General features: G+C 34.6%; 1 protein-coding gene across 2 annotated transcripts in view; it reads right to left on the bottom strand.

The window, feature by feature from the left end:
• The window catches only part of LOC309630244 (CD302 antigen), a 131,086-nt gene that overhangs the window by 49,128 nt on the left and 56,318 nt on the right, over positions 1-25,640 (bottom strand). For both annotated transcript variants that reach the window (XM_082395227.1, XM_082395224.1), the window contains exons 24-31: positions 21,097-21,226; positions 18,020-18,246; positions 13,706-13,871; positions 11,932-12,099; positions 7,966-8,082; positions 4,363-4,557; positions 1,862-2,088; positions 418-586 (exon numbers count right to left, since the gene is read on the bottom strand). In XM_082395227.1, the coding sequence (XP_082251353.1) occupies positions 418-586; positions 1,862-2,088; positions 4,363-4,557; positions 7,966-8,082; positions 11,932-12,099; positions 13,706-13,871; positions 18,020-18,246; positions 21,097-21,226 (1,399 nt within the window). The remainder of the gene's footprint in view (positions 1-417; positions 587-1,861; positions 2,089-4,362; positions 4,558-7,965; positions 8,083-11,931; positions 12,100-13,705; positions 13,872-18,019; positions 18,247-21,096; positions 21,227-25,640) is intronic.

Here is a 25,640-nt window from a genome sequence, read left to right as displayed (position 1 = left end):
AAGGATCCTATATGTTTGGAAAACGTTTAGTTACACAAAACATTTCTTTACTATAGAAACTTTCAGAGCCATCAATATGGTAAATCATAGAGGTGTTTCCCAAATTTCTATGCTGTGGAACCCTTTTTTAAAAGGAGCATCTCAGCCTTTGAAAAACATTGCTAAGTGAAATTAAAATTCACAAATTCTAGAGTAAAACTCATCTAGTGACAGAACAATTGAAAGTCTTTGAGAACAAATTCCCTGAATGGGCATATCATATTTGTTTCTCTTCACAAAGTATCAAAATTATTTTGATAGGACTTGTGAATAAACCTTATTTAAAATCTACAAAAAGTTCCTTTGAGTATTTAATCATGTGCATAAAATAAATGTCATGTTTTAGTAAATATACAGTTATTTGAAATCAAGTCTTACGTTCTGTAGATTTATAACAAATAGCACCATCCTTAACAGAGTTGCATTTTTCATGTTTCCAAATTCCTTTTGGATCCAAGACAACACAATTTCCAGCAGATTTTTTATCTTTCCATGGGATATAGTCAAAGGCACTGCCATCAGACCATTCAAAACTTGATTCACTTCCCTGTGTTAAGAATAATAGAGATAACTTGAATTCAGATGTACGACTTCAAAAAGAACATTAAGAAGAACATGCATGCTTTAAAAAATACAGGGATGGAGTGTTAATTATTTGCTTACAAGTATTGTAGATCTGGACCTACTTGTAAAATCAGGGATTTATTTTTGATGCATTGATTTGAGACATTTGCTCTGGCATAATTTAAATAGGACTTTAAATTTCGAGACAGGGTTACTATATCTCTAGATTTGTTTTTTTTTTTTAAAGGATGAGTTTATATAACACTTGAAATTAAATGACATGCAAATGTCTTCCCTTTGTCACAATTACAGATTTACAGTCTCAACCTTCACATTATTCTAAATATTGTCTTTTATGTTTTATAGTTTTGTGGTTTGTGTCTCTGGCTAGATTTTTTCATGTTACAGAAGTCATCAAGCAGCAGGGGTCTGGAAGAGAAAAATACTTCCCAAGAAACTCATACGGGAAGGTTAGTTTTGACTTGTCCTCGATTCTATAATCCTAATTTGCCATCCTTTTATTTTCCCCACTTTGTTCTAAAGATTATTTAAATTAGGCCTTCAATTCTAATCTCAATAGATGTCTATTTTTTGTACACTAGACATCATTATTAGTACATGAATATACTAATTAATAGGGTTCGAATAGTGGTACAAAAGACGTGTTTACCCACAGAAGATTATTTTCAAATAGTGTTAATTTCTAGGGGGAAAGTGGGGAGAAAATATACATCTATTAGTCCTAATGTTAAGAGTTTTACTTGGCACCTTATACAGTATAAATTTTGTGCTAATAATCCTCTATTAAGGAAAATATTATCACCCCAATTTTACAGATGAGGAAGTAAGCTTGCAAAGGTTTAATAACTTGCTTGTGATCACCCAACATGTAAACAGAAGACCTGCCACTCGTACTGGAACTCAGGTTTTTCTGATCCTGTGCTATTCCCTTTTCACCAGCTCTCCAACTGGTCTATCCCAAATAGGTTACAGAGGTGTTGTTGAGACATTAATCTACTAAGCCCTTGGGATGGCTTGGCAGTGTCTAGGGCAGCTGCAGTCCTGGCCATTTGCCTAGCTCACTCTATAAATATAATTTTCCATTTGTTCTATGTTGTGAAAAGATAGAAAGCACTATGGTATGCAAATGTAATCCGAGGACTTAATCTGATGTTATACTTTGAATTAATATTTTATGCTCAAATTTCCAACCCTCTAACATATTTGGAAAATTTCTGGAAAACAAAACAAGACTTACATCATGACTTGAGAGCCCAACCCATAGTGGAAATCCATCACGCTTTACGATATCTTCCAGAAAAAGCTGGCCATTTTGGTCATGAACACTTGCCAAATGACCTCCACTTTGAGAACATGTATTTAATGCTTCATACCATGTTACCCTTTTTTGAATAACGTTATAAATACCATCTTCATATGGAATAAACCGTGGCAGAGTAGTATTATAGTCTTCCTTGTAGTCAACTGTAATATTTAAATTAAAAGTGTTAGTGATTAAATTTAAATTATTCAAAATACATATTTTGGGTAAGGTTGGACATGCAATCATTTCAAAAGTTAAATAAAACTGGGCCTCTTATTAATAAGGGAGGTCAAATGCATACTTTCTTTTTCTTATAGCCACAGCATATATAATAGGCTCTTAACTATTACAATTGTCTGAGTGATTAAAGAAAGGCATAAACATTGTCTTTTATTTAAGGACCTCACATATTAGTTGGGCACAGAAAACAACAACACCTGAAATGAGGGCAAAACAATTAGCCACTAAAATATGTGTGAATGACTAGAGAAAGAGTCATCTGAATTAAGGGAGTCAGAAAACCTGCTTGATAAATTAGATCTCCAGACTTCAGGTTAGCTGAAATTAGGACTAAAAAGAAATAAGGTAAGCAGAAAGTCAGCTAAAAACAAACAACAGTAATAACAAAACCACAATGATGAGGGTATTTCAAAGGGACACAGAAGCCAAGTAAAAGAGCTCCCAATGGCCAAATCTGAAACAATTTGAGCAAAATATTAAATAATACAGTCTATTAGATTATAACCCAAAGTATAAAATAAATAACCATGAGACCATGCTGATATAAATAAATAACGAAATAATTTTTTTTTAATGGGAGAGAATAGACAAATCTCCTGTGTAGAATTCGAAGTAACTTATATAGATACTTCCCACCTCAGGAAGGTAGAGAATAACTCTCCATTCCACAAGTAAGGACTGAGTACAGTAACTTCCTTACAAAGAGTACGATATGGAAAGGGGGAAGAAGAGTAACTCTGCAGTGGAGAAAGCTAATGAACGTTACCTAGACCCAGGTGATCAAGGTTAAAATCAACAGTGATAAGTAAGTCATGCTGACAGCATATATCCTTCACAGGATGTGATGAGAATGACATTTTACCTCTGTGGTTTTTTCCCTAAACCCCAAACCCATAACCCCAGTTTAATCATGAGAAAAACATCAGCCAACCCAAACTGAGGGACATTCTACAAAACACATGACCAGTGCTCCTTGAAATTGTCAAGAAAAGCAAGAAAATCTGAGAAACTATCACAGCTGAGAAGAACCTAAGGCGACATGAAGACCAAGTGTAACGTGGTATCCTGGATGAATTCCTGAACAGAAAACCAACATAAAGTAAAAACTAAGGAAATCTGAACAAGGTATGGACTTTAGGTAACAATAATTTACCAACATTGGTTTATTTGTTGTGACAAGTGTACCATACTAATGTTAGATGTCAACAACAGGGGAAACTGGTTATCGTGTATATGGGAACTCTGTACTATCTTTGCGACTTTTCTGTAAATATAAAACTATTCTAAGATGAAAATTTTATTTAAAAAGGAAAAAAAAAAGAAGGTAGAAGACATCATGACCGGAAAAAAAAACCATATATAAAGGTGGAAATGAGAATGGTTATACACTGTACATGGGACAATGAAGAGATCAGCCTGACAGGAAAAGACACTTACTGAACCAAAAATGGGGAAAAAAATGGAGACTGGGAGAAGGCCTAGAATTTTAGAAGAGACTCTGTTTTCTAAAAGTCTCAAAAGCTTACATGAACTCAAAGCAATTAATAATATGGAATCCCTGGAGATTGCTGATGGAAATGGTGCATCAGAAAGTTATTCTGCAGGACTATGAAGGGAGAAAATGGGCCTGTGATGGGCTCCATGTTAGCAGAGGGCTTAGAGCAGAATGGCCGTAGTAACAGTTTTTAAGCTGTGAAAAATTTAAAACTGACATGCATTTAAAAATACACTTATTTAAGGAATTAGGCAAGGTTTAGAGACATTCACTTTCAGCCTGGAATGTCAAAACTCTACCCAAACACACTTCCTTATTTATAGAAATCTTATCCATCCTTAAGGCCCGACCAAGTTTTTACTCCTCCTCAGTACATTCTTTGTTTTCATTATTCCTGTTTTCATTGGTCTCTTTTGACTTCCCAACAAATGTAAGCCTGTACCAAATAACCTAAGCTAACCTGCATAAAACAGTGATAAACATTTAATGCTGTCTCCCCAAGTACATTTTATTGCTTGAGATCAAGGACATGACACCAGGGAGTGTGTCTTTTCCTTCCTCTGTGACGTCTACAGCGCCTCTCATAGGACTGAATACAAGGGAGCCACTCAAAAAGTGCAACTGCATGATTCCCGCTAGTGCAGCTAATGACTTTACATTCTCTTTCCCTGGAGTAGAAACTCTACATTAGCATACTTACCCATTTCAATTTTGCAAGCCAGAATGCTGTGCTGGTGAAAGTAAAGTATGTCTTCAACAATATTAAAGGTTTGAATATCCCAGAAGCCATCAGTATTCAAGCCAGCAAAAAACTTGCCATTTTTTACAGCTGGTCTTCCTGATCTCCAGTGTGTATATGATAGCGTGGTCTTATCAGACCACATGAGAGAATTATCTAGAAAAGAAACACTTTTTTCTATGCTTAGAGATTAAATCAAGACTTGAATTACACTTATGATGTTAATATTTCAAACTCAACTAATTTTCTTCTTTCACCACCTTCTAAAAGGTTGTATAATTATGTGTATCCCTCTAAAATATTTTCTAATTATAACAGTAAACCATGCTTATTTTTAATATAGAAAGTACACATTATAAACATGAAAATTAAAATTTACTTATCATTCTACCATCCTGAAATAACTTTACATTTTGTTATGTTTTTCATCCAATATTCATTTTTTCCTACATATATGTTTAATTGTAATGGAAATTAACATAATTATTTTATTTAAAAAATTAACATATATAAAACTAGTGATAGAAACCTCTTCTCTGGACCTAAACTGTGCACAATTTATGTCGATTGATTTTTGACAAGGGTGCCAAGACAATTCAATGGGGAAAGAATAGTTCCTGGGACAACAGGATATCTACATGCAAAAAAAATTAAGTTGGACCTTCTCCTTTTACCATACAAAAAACTCAAAATTGATCACAGACCTACATGTAAGAGCTAAAACTATAAAACTCTTAGAAGAAAACACAGGAGTATGTCTTCACGAGCCTAGGATAGGCAAAGTCAAAAGACACAAGTGATAAAATAAAAAATAGACAAACTGGGCTTCATTAAAATTTTTAAAGTTTTTGTGCTACAAATTATACTGCCAAGAAAGTGATGAGAGAAAATATTTACAAATCATTTCTTTGACAAGGGACTTATATCCAGAATACATAAAAAATGCTTAAAACTCAATAATAAAAAAGAAATAATTAAAAAAATGGGAAAAGGATCGGAATATAGATTTCTCCAAAGATAACATACAAATAGTCAATAAGCACATGAAACGATGTTTAATATCATTAATCAATAGGGATATGAAATAAAAACCTCAATGAGATACCACTTCATACCCACTGGAATGGCTATAATCAACATAACATATAAAAGCAACTGTTGGCATGATATGGAGAAATTGGAACCCCCAATGGAAAATGGTACAGCAGCTTTGGAAAACCATCTGTTAGTTCTTCAAAGGGTTACACAAAGACCTAGCAATTCCACTCCTAGGTATATACCCAAGAGAAACAAAAACATATATCCACATAAAAACTTGTACATGAATGTTATTGATAATAACCAAAAAAGTGAAAACCTAAATACCTATCAACTAATGAATGGATAAATAAAATGTGGTATATCCATACAATGGGATATTATTCAGCCAAAAAAGGAATGATACTTGCTACAGTGCCACATGCATAAACCTTGAAACCATTATGCTAAGTGGAATAAGCCAGTCACAAAATAGTCACATATTATATGATCTCACGTACATGAAATGTCTAGAGTAGGCAATCTGTAGAGACAGAAAATAGATCAGTGGTTGCTGAGGGTTGGGAGAGGGGATGGGGAATGAGGAGGGACTGCTAATGGGTATGATGTTTCTTTGGGGGATAGCGATAGTTGCACAACCCTGTAACTATACCAAAAGCCACTAAATTGTACAACTTAAACGGCTGAATTGTATGCTACGTGAATATACCTTACTAAAGTTTTTTGTAAAACAAGTTGCTAGGCCTATTAAAATTATGAATTGGTATGAAGAGTGATGTCATTATTACCTACACATACTCCTTGTTGTCCTGGTTATTTCTTCCTTTCACTGATTACCATTTCTCAAGGCATTCTACCTAAACATCTGCCTGCAGCCATGATACACAAGAAATACGGTACATATGATTTGTTCTTGCTTGCTGCTTTATATCACCTCATGTCTTTGAGTCCCTCTTTCCCTCTCCCCAAATGTTAATAAAGTTACAATTTTCTGGCCAATGTGATAGGCAATGGTATATTTCTAAAGCTGTTATAACAAAAGAGTCACTTTTTCACTTGGCTTGAAATATCTCTCAGTTGACACATGGCTTCTCTTAGTAATTTCTATTCGCGGCCCTACTTTTGAAGAGTCAGAACTTTAAAAAAAATAGAATCCTTTGTATAGGTGGTATGTACAATTCAGTATTATTTAAGCATATTTAAGTGATAAAAAACCACTATGGATATAAATTAAGCCAGTAAGAATTAGTTTTAAGCCAAATTTACTGTTTGCTGGAAATATCTTTCTATATGTCTCTCATATGTCTGTATATTTTAATAGAAGTTTTGTTACAACTACATTTTATAAAAGAAGTTAAGATGATTAAAAGAAAGCCTACAGATCTGAAAATGCTTTTCAGAATACAGAATACATTTTCAGTTGTTTCAGATAATATAACTAACAAAGTACAGCAAAGGGTACAATTGAAATCTCTAACTACATCCTGGGTATAGTTTCTGTTGCTCCACATGGGATCACTGTTTCCTCAGTCACTTTCAGGTAAAGTCTGGGAACTTTCTACCTAGTTCTTCTCCATTTTTTTCCATTCCTAAATTTAAGAGTGTTGAAGCATCATTAGAGAAAAGACTTGGGCAACTAAGTCCTACCATGATGAACTCATCTTCAGCTGGCAACCCAAGTCTTACCCATTACTTGATAGCTTAATTTTTGTTAACTCACCTGCAAGCCATAAACATTTAAGAAAAACCTGAGTAATTCTAAGAAAGAGACAGGTTAGATAGCAAAGAGAAGACTATTTTTAAAATGGTCAGATTTGAGTAATTAAGTTTCTTTGCCTACCCTACCTCTAGCTATCACTGTCCTGTGTCCCTTATTAAGTCCCTTTTTTGGGGTGAATGTATACTTTTGATGCTTTATGCCCACACAGTGATTTTTTTCTAATTCCCAAACTTTATGATTTTCAGGACACCTCTAATTGAGTATCTTTCTAAATTGGTCTTACTTCCCCTATTATTAGAGAGTGTTTTTAAAAAATTTTCATAGCAATTATATCTTGAATTTGTAGCATTTGCAATCTCAAATATTCTATCCCATTGGCAGACTATGTGTCTCATTTTTCTAATGTATACCCCAAGCCAATGATATAAAACCAAAGATGCAACATTAGTAGAAGTGTATTTCTGTTCTCACTCATCCCATATACATAGAGATATAAAGTAAGTATTGGAGATTTATGCAGGAGTGCAGTCATTTTAGTTAGTCTTGTACTGCTAGGAGGAAGGGTGAAGAAAGGAAATTGTTTTCCACCATTTAACTCTAAGCTTGGTGGTAAAGGCATTTTAGTGGCAGAGCAGAGACACAAAAACTGTCTTGGTATTTGTATTAAGTTATGCTAAGTGCATAATTATAATTTTGTATACTGATTAACATATACTCTGAGGAATATACTTTCACAGCTTGATAAACAAGTAGTTTATAATGAACTATGAATATAAATAGTGAAAACCAGTAGATTTACAACTTACTTTCATAAGTTATACCTAACATGACCCATGAAGCCATGTAATTGTAGTGTAGAAGCTGCTCAAGAACAAAGTTATTCTCTTTTTCGTCTCGAATACTCAGAATATGTGATTTTGGATCTGTTAAATAAAAAATAGTCAATAATTTAAATAATTAATTATTTAGAACACTTTGATAGATTTAGTAATTTTTATTTCCCAGTTTAACACACTCCAAAACTTAAACAATAGTAGAAAATAAGAAAGACATATATAGAGGCTCAAGGTCTACTGGAAGTCGAATCTTCCGCCGTCTTGGGCTGATAGGTTCTAACCGGTTTTTGTCGTACCCTCAAGGGCTATGTCATGCTTTAAGGGTTGTGTCATGCCCCCTTCCCTCCTGTTTCAAGAGTAATTTGCAGGGCCCCAGCCAATGAACTTCAGATGGTAGAGGAAAAACATATTTTTCCTCCCCTAAAGTTTTGGTGACCATGAAGGAACAGAAAAGGCTGGGGTACCCTACTTGCTCTGGAAACCACTGAAGAGATCCTGGGACAACAGATAAAAGCTGGCAAAAGTCTAATTTGCAGATCCAGCCAGGGACCCTAAGAAGGTTGAGGGATACCTTTTACTCCCCAACAAATGCATACTACTAAGTGAAAGAAGCCAATCTGAAAAGGCTATATACTGAATGATTCCAACTATGTGACATTCTGGAAAAGGCAAAACTATGGAGACAGAAAGAAGATCAGTGGTTACCAGGGATTTGGAGCGGGGGATGAATAGGTAGAGCACAAAGGATTTTTAGGGCAGGGAAACTCTTCTGATGTAGTGGTGGATACATATCATTATACATTTGTCCCAACCCACAGAATGTACAACACCAAAGTGAATTCTAATGTAAACCATGGACTTTGGATGATAATGATGTGTAGGTTCATCAATTGTAACAAATACACCCTTCAGGTGGGAGATGCTGATAGTGGAGGAGGCTATGCCTGTGTGGGTACAGGGGGTATATTGGAAATCTCTGTGCTTTCCCACTTAATTTTGCTGTGAATCTAAAACTGCCCTAAAAAATAAAGTGCACAATTTTTTTTTTTTTAATGACTCAAAATCTCCTCACCAACCGCAGAATCATTCTTATTTATGTCAGGACACTTTCAGATTCTGTAAAAAGCCAGGACATTGGAAAAATAATTGTCCTATAATTAAGAAGAAAAGGAAGGGGGGGAATTAAATAGTGATTGCCTTAGATTTCTGATAATAGGCAAATAGGACCCCTGAATTCCTTTTTAGAGGAAACCTACATCCTTTCTCTGTCCCTTTGAGATATAAATCTTACTGTATCTTTGAAATATAAACATCCTAGGAGATAACTCTTAGCTAACAGAGCCATCTGAGACTAAAAGAAATAAAAGAGGGAAAAAGAGGCTTTTTGGAAACAAACTGATACTTGCTCTTTCCAAAGAGTCACCGCTGGCCCTAAATTTAGTCCACACTCTCCACAATACTACATATCAGGCAAATAAAAATCATAAGGTTCTTCTCCAGGAATACTGGTAAAAAGCTTTAGCCCTCATGAGCAGGTAACCTTAACTTGTTCTACCTGCCAGAAACATAATTCAGATTAAGAAAAAATAAGTCAAGAATGAGAATCAACTCATAAAAATTAGTGAAATTGATGTTCCTGTGTTTATACCTAACTCGTGGCTGAGAGAGAGAGAGAGAATATCTAATGGGGTCAAGCTGGCTAAAATTGAATGATTTTATCGTAAGGGTTAAATGAGCTTTAATAGCAATAGTGTACCAATGCAAAAGTAGAATTTTGTTTTCTTTCTCTGTTACAAGGATACAGTTTTCTTGGATTATAGGTCTGTTCTTAATGAGAGATTGTAAAAGGGTCTTGTTTTTGTTTTTTTAACCTGATGAATAATTTTCCTAGGAAATATAGATTTGATGTCTTATCAAGATAATTTCCTGTGCTTCTTGTTGACTTCATTAGGTCTTTGGTTAGTTATGAAAACCAAAACGTCTCAATATTAAAAGAGCTAAGGTTTTTTTTTTTCTCATGTGTTACTTCCTATATTTGCCTTTGAAATGTTTTATTGTCACATTGGTAAATGAATAAGTAAGTATTCTTTCATAGTGATCTGTGATCAAGTGCTCAAACCTTTTGGCATTTTTGACAAACTTTACAAAATCAAATTCTAAATAAAGTCTTTTTGACTTCAAACTAACTTTGAGATTTCCCAGAAGGCTCCTGAAAAATCTCAAAGGATTTGTTTTCTCACCTGGTAAATAGAGAGATGTTAAATTGATTAGATTTATTTTATATGTTAAATTGCATGGGCGGCATTGTAAAAAAAAAAAAAGGATGTTTAATATTCTTTAGGTTATATTTGTATGGATATATGTTATTAACATAAATGTTTCAGCAATTGTATAAAACTCCTAGAAATCTGTTAATGTCCTTACTGTCTATGTAATCAGTCATAATTCCAGTTATCTTAAAATGTTGTATGCCACAGAAGTAACAAAGTTTCCTTATCAATTGCGTTATAATGAACTCTCATTATATCTTTAACCATGGCTTTTTACATCTTTTGTTATTCATAGACAATTATTGTTTTACTTTGATGTTCTCCTGAAATCTTTTACAATCAGCTACAATCCAAAAGTACTTAATCCTCAAAGAGATTCATAGAAAAGACTCTGACAAATACTCTGGAACACAGGTTTCTGATAACTTAAAGATTATAGCACTGGACTGGGTAAGAGTTTCCAGAACTCTAGTAAAGAAACTGATGGATTCATGAAACTGCAAACTCAAGATCAAGCAGAACAAAACTTAACTATATAGGACAGAATAAACTGATGAGGATGATTATAAAAAAAAAGAAAGACATATAAATTAAAACTATCTTGTTGTACTAAATGAATAGGTTAAAATGTTTTCAAACATTTTGATCTTAAATTTGGTCTCACAGAATAGTGGAAAACTAGTAGCTGAGTGGAGAATCTGAAACATTGATTCACTTTACTTTTCCCCATATAAGGCTTATTTTGAGTTGGTACAAATCCACCTATATTAATGACACACTGTCAAAGACTATAATAAATAAAAACCTCTTAGATGGGCTAAAAGACAGACCTTCCTTTTCCTTAGCGATCACTGTTATAACAGGATTTTAAAAGTTTAATATTTCCCAAAGTGTGTTCCTCAGGGGTTCCTCGGAAAAGAGCTACATTGAAAAAAACTTTACAAATTTTGGTTAACCAAAAGTAAACTAGTTCATTCATGTCAGTATTTCTTAAAGTATATGCTAATGCACATTTGATAATGTTTAAAAGGAATTGAAGATGTGTGGTATTTCTCACCCTTGTTCTTTAACTAAGGATCTTTTTCTTTATAGAACATCTCAAGAGTAGTGTTCCACAGAACACACTTTGGGGAATAATGGTTTGATATTTTCCATAGGAACTTCCCACAAAGTTGATGGGTCCATTGTTCAAAAGTCACAAATTCTCAGTGGATCTCATAGGAAATATCTGGAGGGTCCTGAGAGCTGAAAGTACGAAATACGTATTTCTTTTAAGCAGAGCTGCTTCTTTCTGGCTTATCTAAGTTTTCAACCACTCAAACTGACCTATTTTCTCTTTGCCCACAGCCTAACTTGATTTAATATCCAGCTCCTTGCTCTCTAGTGTCATTTCTTTCTCTTTTAAAGTAGAACCCATTTATACATGTAAAGAGAGACTAGTTCCTTAATGGATGGGTAAAAAAGGAGGTAACTCCTATACTTTCCATTTTAACAAAACACAAATTTTAATACTTTGTCGTTGATAATGCAGAAATTAGGAGATGAATATTTTTGAGTTCTAGTTACTAGCACTAATTAGAAATATATATTGAATATAATACACTTAGATGAGATTTGTTTTCTAATGATCATAATGCAACATATAATGGCCATACAACATACTTACTCAGTGTCTGGCATTTAGAATGAACTTCATCTTGTGTTGTCACTATATATCTATTCTTTGTTATCATGAAATTGTAGCAAGAGTTCTGAAATGGTATCCATGGAGTATTTAGTACAGGAGATGGACATTGAACACTGTTAACTGGTTTGACCTCTTTTTCAGTCTCATCTAGAAAAAGAATTAATGGTAAGAATTCTAACTTCAGATATAAATGTTAAATCCTGTTCATCGTAATTAGACTTGATTTGTAGGACATATTCAGGAAGCCAAGAAATAATAGCCTGGTGATGCTTGTTCTGTTTATGCTCAAATAAAATGTGACCTATTAACCAGCTTTCTGTAGGAAGGAAATTATTTAATACAATTTTCTTTCCCCTGATGCGGAATGAGTAGAAGAATGTGGAAAATGAGGTGTTATTAGGTTAAATGCAGTTTCTGTCTTCCTGCATCACCAAACTTCTAATACAAGGGGCCACTTCAGAGAAACTATACAAACATAATAATAGGCACCTAAATATAACTTTGAGAATTCATCTTCAATTTTCTGGCTACTGATATCTTCTCTAACTTTAAAAGAACATTTTATGAAATACTTGATGTTCTAAATAAGTTATTGCTTTAACCAAGCAAACAGAAATAATTTAATATCTGACATCTAGAAAAATCTGAATTCGGCATTTTTTTTTTTTCATTTTATGAAAAGGCCACATATTCAAAAAGATGCAAACAGAGATATGCTCTATTCAAAGCCAATCAAACTGATTCAACACATGGTAGAGACTATGCAATATTTCTCCCAGCTCACAGCAACTCCTTTTGTGAAGTAGTCTTTTTTCTAACCACAAACCCACAAATGTGCACCCCTGGAAGCTGTAAAACCACTTTCCTCTGACTGGGCTAGAGACGGCATATCTGACTTAAGCTGAGTCTATCAGATTCTCTCTACAGATTTGAAAAGTGGAATTCAGAGATAGTCAACTCATCTCCAGTTACGGCTAAAATTGAAAGCTGCAGAGCTGCCATGTTTCACCATGTGCAGAGAGAAGCAGGAAGTGCAGAGAGAAGCAGGAGAAGTACATAAAGAGAAGAGTGCAGACCCACTGAGAGCAACAGAAAGGAGAGGTGCAAGACGGCATCTCTGGCTTTGAGATCCCCTTTCCTCGGGAGGCTCAGCTCTATCCCCATTTCTGAGGATCTAAATTTCCCTTTTGGCTTAAGCTAGCGTGAGCTAATTACTGTTAGCAACCAAATGGATCTTAACAGTGACTCATAAAAGAAATGTTAAGCATTGATGATAAGAATTACAAAAGAATTCCCACAAATGTAAGTTTTCCATAAGAATATAAACACAAAATGTTTGCAAAATGAGGCTAACAAGGACTTAAAACTCAAAAGTCAATTACTATCGTCAGTTGACAAAAATAAAGATAAAACATATCTAAAATAACAAATTAATGACAAAATATTTAACATATAATAATTCTCCTCAAATACAAATTTTCACAACAGATTTTGTTGTAAAAAGGACATGATTAGGGAAGAGATATGGGAACATATGTATATGTATAACTGATTCACTTTGTTATAAAGCAGAAACTAACACACCATTGTAAAGCAATTATACTCCAATAAAGATGTTTAAAAAAAAAAAAAGGACATGATTATAATTGCTTTATAATTTTAAAACCAGATTTTACAAAACCATTTCCTCAAAATTCCACTGCTCATGAGACTGATAACAATTTAAGAATTAAAATATTTGAAATTAGCATACTTCCTGAATAATAGCAAATAGCGCCTGGTTGATTATTATCGCAGTCAGATGTTTTCCAGAATCCATCAGTGTCTAATACTACACAGTCTTCAAGTTGTTCATTATTTTCAGCCCAGCGACTAAATTGAAGATGTTTCCCATCTGACCAACCAAAGTTGAGTTCATCCTGTAAGGAGCAGAAATATATCTTAAGTGGCGATACTTCATGTTATCCCTATTGTATGATTTTGACCCTCGTGGTCGATCTAATAATTTTTAAATTTCTTTTATTTTATTTATTTATTTTTGGCTGTGTTGGGTTTTCGTTGCTGCACACGGGCTTTCTCTAGTTGTGGCGAGCTGGGGCTACTCTTCATTGCAGTGTGTGGGCTTCTCATTGCGGTGGCTTCTCTTGTTGCGGAGCATGGGCTCTAGGCACACAGGCTTCAGTAGTTGTGGTGCGTGGGCTCAGTAGTTGTGGTGCACGGGCTTAGCTGCTCCGCGGTATGTGGGATCTTCCCGGACCAGGGCTCAAACCCGTGTCCCCTGCATTGGCAGGCGGATTCTCAACCACTGCGCCACCAGGGAAGTCCCCAATCTAATAATTTTTAATTTTATCTTATGTTTAGCACATATTTACACAGCAATTACTACGCACCAGGCATTGTTTTAGGTACTCTGCAAATATTATATAATCCTCATAACAACCATACGAGATAGGTACAATTATTATATCCATTTTACAGATGAGAAAACTGAAGCCATGTAATGTGCACAGTCATAAAGAATGTAAACCACAGTGCTGGGATACAAATCCAGGCCATTAGGCCCTGGAGTCCATGGTCTGAACCATTATGCTTTGCTGCCTCACACATAATTGGAACCATTGGTTGTTGGAAACCAGAAAGCTAAAATGGAGTGAGGACCACTGTAAGCTCTGATTAACTTAGAGATAATATGTAGTAGTGGAAAGAACACGGGCTTTAGAGCTAAGCATACCTAGTTTTGAATTCTGGTTCGGTCACTTAGCTTTTGATTGTGGTATTACCTTGCCACTTTTCCATTCCTTCATCTATTAAATGGATGTGACAATCTCATGGGGTTGGAATTAATGGGGTAACGTGTAAGACACACAAGTCAGTGGCTAGCTGGTACACAAGAAGAGCTACATAGACGTCAGCTCCCTTCCTCTTAAACCTTCAGGCCCTGTGGATCTCACACCACCCTTTTCACACTTGTCTTTGAAGAGAAACTTCCTTATTCACTACATTCTATTGTGCGCTAGAAGTCTGTAAACATCTATCTTTACATCCTGACAGGGGCCTGACCACCCACCTGTCTTGAGAGAGGCTTTACAAGGTAGGTACAGATGTGCAGGGGATGGATTGTGAAGTACAGGCCTGCCTGAGTTTTCCTGTGGTGCTGCCAGAGCACCAGCCCTTCCACACTGATCCACTGAGCTATGCTTTCCTAGGCCTGGGGCAATTTTGCACCACTGGTTTATTTGGAATATTGGGCAAAAGACCACACACAGTCTCACAGTCTCCTTAGTGAACCAAAAATAGCAAATGTGGTGAAACCTCAACACTGCCAACTGTTTCATTCAGAATTGTTCTCTACCAGTGTTCCAGTTGTAAACTTATAGCCAGTTAATCTCTAAACCAAGCGGCCTCAAATGTGGCCCTTTGCCCCTGTGATGTTGCCTGTACGGAGTATTACCCTGGATTCCTTCCCCCTCGTTGCACTCCCAACTAACCCAGGTCCCTGGGCCTTTGGAACTTCTGTTCCTTGTAGATAAGTCATCCCACTCACACCATCTCTTTACTGAACACTAAATCTCTTTATTAAGACTTTAAGTATCTCTTCACTAAATTCTAGACCTTGACTGATCTTAATTAAAACCTGTCTTTTCTAATAGATTAAGTTCCTTTCAGCATCCACAAGGGAAGGCTGCTTGTTTTTTTTAGTCTCAGATATCACAGAGCCATGAGAATGAGGTAGTGGGTATTTTTATTTCCTTCAGTCATTTCCTTTGAGGTTTATGCCCTTCTTCTCTGACATTCACTGAGGTCTTGGCAAACTCCCAGAGTCCTTGCTTCTCTCTGACATTCACTGAGGTCTTGGCCCCCTTGCTCCTCCCTGATATTTACTAAGGGGGTGCCCCAAGCCTTGCTCTGTCCTCCTGGTCTTACCACTGACTTAGGGACGTCTATGTTCATGTGGATGACTCATCCCGTTCCCAAGCCTTCTTGACTTCCTCTTCTTCTATGGACTTTCACTTCTATGTACTCGAGTGACCTGCTCTCACAGCCACACTCCAGACCTTCTATAACCCAGAACTGCTGCACTGCAGACATTGTAAACATGCCTCAGTCCAGACCAACATCATTTCCTGCATGAATGTCTACAAGAAATTCTAACCGGTCTTCTATCTCTGGACTGCTCACTTCCTTCCCCAGCTTCTGCCCAGCATAGTTTTTCTCAAGTCAAAATCTGATATTGTTAGTACCATGTTTAAAATCTTTCAAAACCTTCCCATTGCTTTCAATGTAAAGTCTTATTTATACTCTGCCATGTTCCAAAGATTTCAGGCAGCTTATGAAGATACATAAGAAAGAGCTATGTAAAATTTAATATGTTAAAGAGCAAAAGGGAAAAGAAAAACACAGGTGACGACTGAAAATAGGATAAGAAAGAAGACCGAAATCATCAAGCGGGGAAAAAAAGATACAAAACTGTATGATCCGAAGTGTCATAAAAATAAATACATGTACATAGAAAAATAACTTGAAGGATATCTACCAAATATTTAAACCACATTTATCACTAGATACTGGGATTATAGGTGATTCCAATTTTATTCTTTTAATTTATTCTAACTTTATGATTTTTCTACAGCGACAATATTGCTTTTGTTTAAAAAGGTTTAAGGTGGTTAAAACTAGGAAATGTAATAACTTAATTACCACCTGCACAAGAGACACAGTGATGGGTTTCACATAATGCCAAACACAAAAGAAAAAGGAAGTAAAGCAATGTTATGAAGGAATTGATACTGTGAGGTCTAGGGAAGCAGTTCAAGCTGATAATCTGGCTGGACCTGAGGGTACATTTTAAAATCCAGAATTTTGGAGAAGCTAGTCTTCAAGCAATTTCTAAATACTGCTTTTTAAATTGAGCTTCTGACAAATGCTGGTGGTAATAAGTCCAAAGTTTGTCAAAGATAATGTTTACTTCTGCGTCTTAAGTTTTAAGTTTTTCATCCATTCTCCAGTTCAACTTGGGGTTTGCGCAAGGACTTAAATTGTCTTCAATCACATTTTCTCCATGCAGCCCTAAAACCATCTTGGTATACTGAGGATTATCCTACCATCTACATAACTCGGGTTTGCTTCATAATGCAATGGACACTTCTTTCCTACTCTCCCAATTACCTTCTCTCCGAGAGTGGATTAGGAATACTGGTTTAGGTGACACATATCTAACTAGGGCTTTACGAGTCACACACTGCACAGATGCAGGAAGCAAAATTCACATCACAATCTTTATAAATAAATGGCACCCCCATCAGTGCACAATGTACGCAGCCTTTTATACCAGCCCTATATCTTACTTTTCAATACATCTCCGTGGGCAGAGCATCAACTTATTACATACAAGGCTCAGAAAAGAGGCAAAAATGGCCTACAATGCTGAGAGGAATGCTACAGCTTTATTTAAAAAAAAAAGATTCCCTATTAATTATAGCCAAAAGCTTTAGTAGCATAAATATTCCTGTTTGTGCTACATGTATGTAGTTGAGTGCTGGGAATTAATAGGAGACCAGCATTCTTTGCTGGGCTATGAAATGAATGAGAAGTACCCAAGATCAGGGCTTGAGATGTGGCAAAATGCTATTCTAATCCCTTTGTAGAGTGGCTTCATTTCACTCTGCTGATTCGGAGAGGGATAAAAAGCCCTTTAATAATGTTCATGGGCTTCCGCTCACCCAACCCCATCTGAAATTTTAATTCTTCCCTCCCTCTCTTCTTTTCATTGGCTGAGGAGACATGGCAGCTCCTGATTCCAGCTCCGTCTTCGATTGGAATAAATAAAAAGAAGTGCTCAGCTCCATATGTCCATTAGACATTTTTCTTAAGCTAAACGATAAAGCACCTGATCTTTCAACAGTGGAAAGATGACTGCTGCTAAAAATTACATACCTCATGAAATTCATTCACTGGAGTAAGATTTTATGATCTCTGGTTTCTTTTAGTCTTATATGAGAGATGCTGTGTGCAATAAAAAATGTCACATTCTGTCACCCAATCCTGGCAGTGGGGACTGAAAACTTACGTCATGACTGGAGAGTCCAATCCATAAAGAAGAGTTATGAAGGACCGCCTGCACAGTCAGGAAGGCCTGCTGGTAAGGGTCTGTGATGCTCACCAGGTGCATGTTTTCTTTCTGACACTCCTTTAGAGCATCAGTCCAAGTCAGAGTCTTCAGGATTATTTTGTACAGATTATTTTGATACTTCATAGTTTCTGAAGTATTCTGCAAGGTCTGTCTGCTTTCAATTTCTGTGTGTAAAAGAAAAATAAAGACACAAAAACCACCTACTTGGCAAGTCATGGGACATTTTTTCAAATTTCTCCCTGTAATAATGTACTTTAGATATTACTTATCTATTCGTTTATTTTAGACTTTGGGTGGGAGAACTAGGTATGTTTTGCTGTATACCTTAGGTAAATTTGTGAACCACAAATTTGTTTTCTACAATTAGAACAAAATTCTGATTTAGTTGATCTGATTTAGGAAGGAGAAAAGCTATAAATAAAAGTAGACTGCAATAGGAGAAAAGCTATAAATAAAAGCAGACTACTTCTAATGGCAATAAGATTACCATTTCAGATTGGTGTCAAATTCTTCCTTTGTTTGAACTGCTTCAACAAGAGGTGTTGGGTGTCCCCTTACAAGTTTTCATCTGGGAGAACCCACGAAAAAATGTATACAACCAACCCTAAGAGGATATATTTGAATTATTGATTTACAGTACTTCTCTGAAAAAGGCAGTTAGTAAAAAGTATGAGACAAATGAGCAAAGATTAATTCAGCAAAAAGTTCTTCAGAAGCACATGGAGTACTCAGAAAACTGTAAGACACTGATGAAAGAAATCGAAGATGAGACAAACAGATGGAGAGATATACCATGTTCTTGGATTAGAAGAATCAATATTGTGAAAATGACTATACTACCCAAAGCAATCTACAGATTCAATGCAATCCCTATAAAATTACCAATGGCATTTTTTACAGAACTAGAACAAAATATCTTAAAATCTGTATGGAGACACAAAAGACCCCAAATAGCCAAAGCAGTCTTGAGGGAATAAAACGAAGCTGGAGGAATCAGACTCCCTGACTTCACACTATACTACAAAGCTACAGTCATCAGGACAATATGGTACTGGCACAAAAACAAAAATATAGATCAATGGAACAGGATAGAAAGCCCAGAGATAAACCCACGCACCTATGGTCAACTAATCTATGACAAAGGAGGCAAGGATACACAATGGAGAAAAGACAGTCTCTTCAATAAATGGTGCTGGGAAAACTGGACAGCTACATGTAAAAGAATGAAATTAGAACACTCCCTAACACCATACACAAAAATAAACTCAAAATGGATTAGAGACCTAAATGTAAGACCTGACACTATAAAACTCTTAGAGGAAAACATAGGAAGAACACTCTTTGACATAAATCACAGCAAGATCTTTTTTGACCCACCTCTTAGAGCAATGGAAATAAAAATAAAAATAAACAAATGGGACGTAAAGAAACTTAAAAGCTTTTGCACAGCAAAGGAAACTATAAACAAGATGAAAAGACAACCCTCAGAATGGGAGAAAATATTTGCAAACGAATCAATGGACAAAGGATTAATCTCCAAAATATATAAACAGCTCAGCAGCTCAATATTGAAAAAACAAACAACCCAATCAAAAAACGGGTGGAAGACCTAACTAGACATTTCTCCAAAGAAAACATATAGATGGCCAAGGGGCACATGAAAAACTGCTCAACATCACTAATTATCAGAGAAATGCAAGTTAAAACTACAATGAGGTATCATCTCACACTGGTCAGAATGGTCATCATCAGAAAATCTACAAACAACAAATGCTGGAGAGGGTGTGGAGAAAAGGGAACCCTCTTGCATTGTTGGTGGGAATGTAAATTGATACAGCCACTGTGGAGAACAGTATGGAGGTTCCTTAAAAAACTAAAAATAGAATTACTATATGACCCAGCAATCCCACTACTGGGCATATACCCTGAGAAAACCCTAATTCAAAAAGAGGCATGTACCACAATGTTTATTGCGGCTCTCTTTACAATAGCCAGGTCATGGAAGCAACCTAAATGCCCATCGACAGACAAATGGATAAAGAAGATGTGGTACATATATACAATGGAATATTACTCAGCCATAAAAAGGAATGAAATTGGGTCAATTGTAGAGATGTGGATGGACCTAAAGACTGTCATACAGAGTGATGTAAGTCAGAAAAAGAAAAACAAATATCGTATATTAACGCATACATGTGGAATCTAGAAAAATGGTACAGATGAACCGGTTTGCAAGGCAGAAACAGAGACACAGATGTAGAGAACAAACGTATGAATTGGGAGATTGGGATTGACATATATACACTAATATGTATAAAATAGATAACTAATAAGAACCTGCTGTATAAAAATAAAATAAAATAAAATTCCCCCCTAAAAAAAAACCAGAAGCACATGGATTAGCTACTTGAAGTTCTCATTACATGACAAAGGTTTTTTTTTTTAATCGTTTGTTTAAAAACTTACTGTGACCAATGAAAATGATTTAATACCTTTAAAAAATATCTTTTTCAAAATATAGATGATTCCTACTTTTAAGTACACATTTTACTTTTATTTGGATTATAGGAGGGCATAGACAGTGATCCATTTATGCTTCACATCCTTTTTTTTTTTTTGAGTGCTAAATTTAACCGTGATTGTTTATACCGAACTCAGTTAAAAACATTTTTTTTCTCCTCCTTTCCTCATGACAGTAAAATCTGAAAAATTCCAGAGTAGAAAGGAGAACAAAATGCAACCATAATTTACTGTCATTAGACAACACCGATTAACAAATTCCATTGGATATTTAATTTTGATATTTAATTATGGCAATGATCTTGAAAAAAAATCACATTCTATTTGAGCTAATTTGCCTCACTGAGCCAGTATGCATTTAGTCATGCTAAAATTTTAAGGAAGCTGTATGATTACAAATTAATATTAATTAATTTATAAGATTTTTTTGTGAAAAAGTACTGTACATATCTAACAGCATAAAGTACCATAGTTATCTAAATAATAATGTATACCTGAATATTTCTGACAGAGAGACAGAGTATGGTGTTCACTGCAGGAAGTAAAATTCCACGTCCCAGTAAAAGGTGACTTTTGGAAGTTGAGCATTAGAGCACAGTGGTAGGACAGCTCTTCATCAAAAATCTAAACAGAAAGGCAAATATGTACAAGCAATCATGAAACTAACAGTCTGAAGATCCCAGCAAGGGAACTTTATATTCCAAATTGGATTTTTCTTCCTGTAAAAAAATCCAATAAGGAGCTGACCATGAAATCACTAAGAAAATCCTGATAAACTTTCAAAACATGGGAAAGGGCAATTAACTTTAGAAATTATAGAACAAAATAGTGGCAATATTGATGAATACATCTTCAAAATAGATAAAGAAAAACTGTTAGAAGACAAATACACAATTATAATAATATTTAACACTCTGCTCTCCTTCTTGACATTGCAAGTAAGCAAAAAAGTAATGACTGTTAATTCAACTTATTAGATGTTTATAAACTTTTTATAATGACAAATGGTGTACCACACAATAGAGAACTCACCTTAAAGCTTTGATCCTATACTTGTCACTATAAAACATCCATAAATAAAAGTATCTATCTAGATTTCATTCTCTGACCACAAATCAATAACATTAGACATGGAAATTTATTCAAAGTATATTGTCCCTATACTTTTCTGTATGTTTGAAACATATCATCTCAGAAAGATAAGAAAAGTAAGCTTATCCCAGGAGCTACAAAATTTTTTTAAAAACTACATACTCCCATGCTATTCAATAAACATTAAAACAAAAATGAAAAAATTATAGGAAAGACTAATATGACAAATATTACAAGAGATATGAGTAAAACTTTATGTGAAGGCAAACATGTATTATTAAATGCATTCTGATTTTTAAAGGAAAGATGAACTAAGAATTCAGTATGAGATTAGAAAATCAGCAAAAATATAACTCCAAGAAAAACAGGATAGAAAAATGTAGTAGTATTTGTATCTCAAGCAATAGGAGTAGGTGGTGGAGAAAGGGGAGGAAAAAACTAGTAACATACACTAGTTTTTGTAAAAATCTAAATAAGAAAAAGTAAAAACGATTAAAATAAGACATGGCGATTTTAAAAGATAATAGCAGACAGGACTTTATTCTAATACATTTGAATATCTACATGAAATAGACAACTTCCTTGAAAAATACAAATTAGCATAACTGTTATAAGGAAAAGTAGAAACACTAAAATGTACCAGTAACTTTAGAGGAAATTGAAAATTAATAATAATGCTCATTTTTAAAACTATATGTCAGGTACTGTGCTTAAAAGCTTTAAATGAAATATTTTACGCAATCTTCACATTGTGTTGTAGGAACAACAGTATCAGAACTTAACTGAGTTATTTGTATGGACCTAGAGTCTGTCATACAGAGTGAAGTAAGTCAGAAAGAGAAAAACAAATACCTTATGCTAACATATATATATGGAATCTAAAAAAAAAAAAAAAAAAAAGGTCATGAAGAACCTAGGGGCAAGAGGGGAATAAAGACGCAGACCTACTAGAGAATGGACTTGAGGATACGGAGAGGGGGAAGGGTAAGCTGGGACAAAGTGAGAGAGTGGCATGGACATATATACACTACCACATGTAAAATAGATAGCTAGTGGGAAGCAGCCGCATAGCACAGGTAGCACAGGGAGACCAGCTCGGTGCTTTGTGACCACCTAAGGGGGAGGGATAGGGAGAGTGGGAGGGAGGGAGATGCAAGAGGGAAGAGATATGGGGACATATGTATATGTATAACTGATTCACTTTGTTATAAAGCAGAAACTAACACACCATTGTAAAGCAATTATACTCCAATAAAGATGTTAAATAAATAAATTAATTAATTAATTAAAAAAAAAAAGAACTTACAGATGAAAAAATGAGACTTAAGAAAAGTTAAGTGAACTTCCTAAGGCATACGAAATGGCTGAATGGAATTCAAACTCAATCTGACTTTAGAGTTTAGCCCTCACCTACTACACCAAATCCCTTTAGTATTAAACAATGATCTCTGAACAGGGTTCTAATATCACATGGCTTTGTATACAGTTCCTTCGAACTTTCAGGGAAAGATAATTCTCCAGACTGAGTCTTAATTTCAAAACACAAAGGCAGAAAACTACCCAGTTCATCCTATGAAGCTGACATGATCAGAAAAAAAAAAAAGCATAAAAAAATTAACTCTATGAACAGAGATGAAAACATTCCCAAATAAAATTCTAACAAATCTAATTCAGTAGTAAAAATAACCCACTCTCAGCAACTAGATTTTATGATAAGGAGATAAAAATGGTTTAATATAACATCTATTAATGTATTTTACTACATATCCATAGGCCTAATGGGAAAAACTGTATGACAATTTCAATAGATGGTGAAAACAAGTTTTAGAAAATCCACTACTTATTCCAGAATAAAAATTCTAAATAAATGATATATCTTAAACAAAAAGTCCACATCAAATATAATAATGAAAGACTGCAGATATTCCCATTAAAGTCTAGATCAAGTCTAGGATGTTATTTATTACTCCTGGTATTTACCATGGTTCTGGAAGTCCTACACATGTAGTGAAGCATGAACGGTTATTTGCAAATTATGATTATCTAATTAGAAAACCCAAGAAAATCTAGTGAAAAACTCTGAGAAATAATAAGAGCTTTTAGTAAGATGGATGCCTATGAAATAAATATACAAAAATACTCAAATAATAGATTTCCTACATATCAGTAAGACAGTTTTAAAAAGCTGCCATTCTCAATGGCAAAAAGAAAGAGAACTTCTCTAAAAACTTCACTGAGGAATTTAAAAGGAAGACTTGAATCAATGGAGAGATATGTTACACCATATTCTTGAGGGAAAATTAACAAAAAGATGTCAATTCTTCCTAAAATGTTGTCAAATTCTCACCAGAAGTTTTCTATTTAATTGTTTAGATTGGAAATTAACTAAATAATTCTAGTTTGTCTTGAAGAATAGACAAAAACAGCTAAAAATATTTTTAAAAGGCATATAATAAAGGATAACTAATCCTATTATATTTTTTGAAATATGGCAACATTATAGTATTTAGACCAGTGTGGGAGCTATACAAGAATATGTCTCACACACAGATACATACACATGCACACTTCACATATGATAAAAAAGGCATTCTATATTGATATTAACAGATGGAAGTATATGCAACAAATGATGCTAGACAATTGGCCAGGATTAGGGAAAAGGATTAAGTAACCATTGACAACATATGCCATATACCATGGACGTATCATACTGTCAGAACAAAAAAGCAAGCTATAAAACAAAATGAAGAAAATAAAGGCATACATTTAACTAACATTTACATGAGGGACTTTCTAACCTAAAAGCAATGGAGGGAAAAAAAGAAATGGAGTTGAACACATACCAAAAAAATCAAAACTTATTTCTGTAATATTTTTGGTATTAGACCTAAAGAAAAAAAAAACCTGTGAAAATATCTGCAATAAATGCAAGAAACACAGGGTTAGCACACTGAATATTTACATAGTCATAAAATCAATAAGAAATACATGAAGGCCTTGATAAACTGTCAAAGAATAAGAAATTCACATTGGATGAAATTCAAATTATTACTGAATTTATATGTTTTCATTAGAAATCAGAGCAATATAAATGAAAATATGATATCATTTAAACTACCAAATTAGCAAGAATTTTTAAAAGATAATTCTCCTTAGAGCATTGTAGTAGAGGCAGTGCAGTAGAGAAGCTAAGAATGCTGGCTCTGCAGACTTGGATTTAAATGCCGACTCTGCACGCAGACCCTGCATGATTTCTGGCAAGTTACATGACTCTCTCTGTTTGTCTCCACATTTCTAAGATAGGAGAGGAGTACAGACTGTTTCACATCTATTGTGCATATTAAATGAAATAATGCATGTGATGCATTAGCAGAGTGTCTGACACATATTAGCTGCTCAATAAATGTTGGAAATTATTAATACACTGGTATGAATAGAAAAGTAATCACAATATATTGCTGACAAAAATGTAAACTCATAAACCTTTCTGGAAACCAATTTGGTAACCAGAGTTTTACAACTACTTATATTTTTTGATCTGGCTATATCACTTCCTAAATCTATCTTAGGGAGGTAACCTGAAATATATAGCAAAGATTATGCACGAAGATGTTAATTGCAGCACTATTTAGGATTATGCAAAACTGGAAACAGCCAAAATACCCAGCATTGTTTAGGTAAATGATGGTATATCTATCAAGAAATATTGTGCAACCATCAAAATGCTTATCAAGCACATCTTTTAATGGCATAAGAAACTACTTATGATATAATACTAAGTGAGAAAAGTAGATACAATAGTATATATACTATGATCTTATCTATGTCAAGAAGACAATGTATAGAAAAGCCCTAGAAGAAAAATGCTGAAATATTCATTGTGATTTCCTAGATCAGGATTCAAATATGGTTTGAGACCTATTTAGTAGGTCATGAAATCAGT

The sequence above is a fragment of the Balaenoptera borealis genome, assembly GCF_965194805.1.
Source record: "Balaenoptera borealis genome assembly, chromosome: 6".
NCBI lineage: Eukaryota > Metazoa > Chordata > Mammalia > Artiodactyla > Balaenopteridae > Balaenoptera > Balaenoptera borealis.
This window is presented reverse-complemented; position numbering and strand designations above follow the sequence as displayed.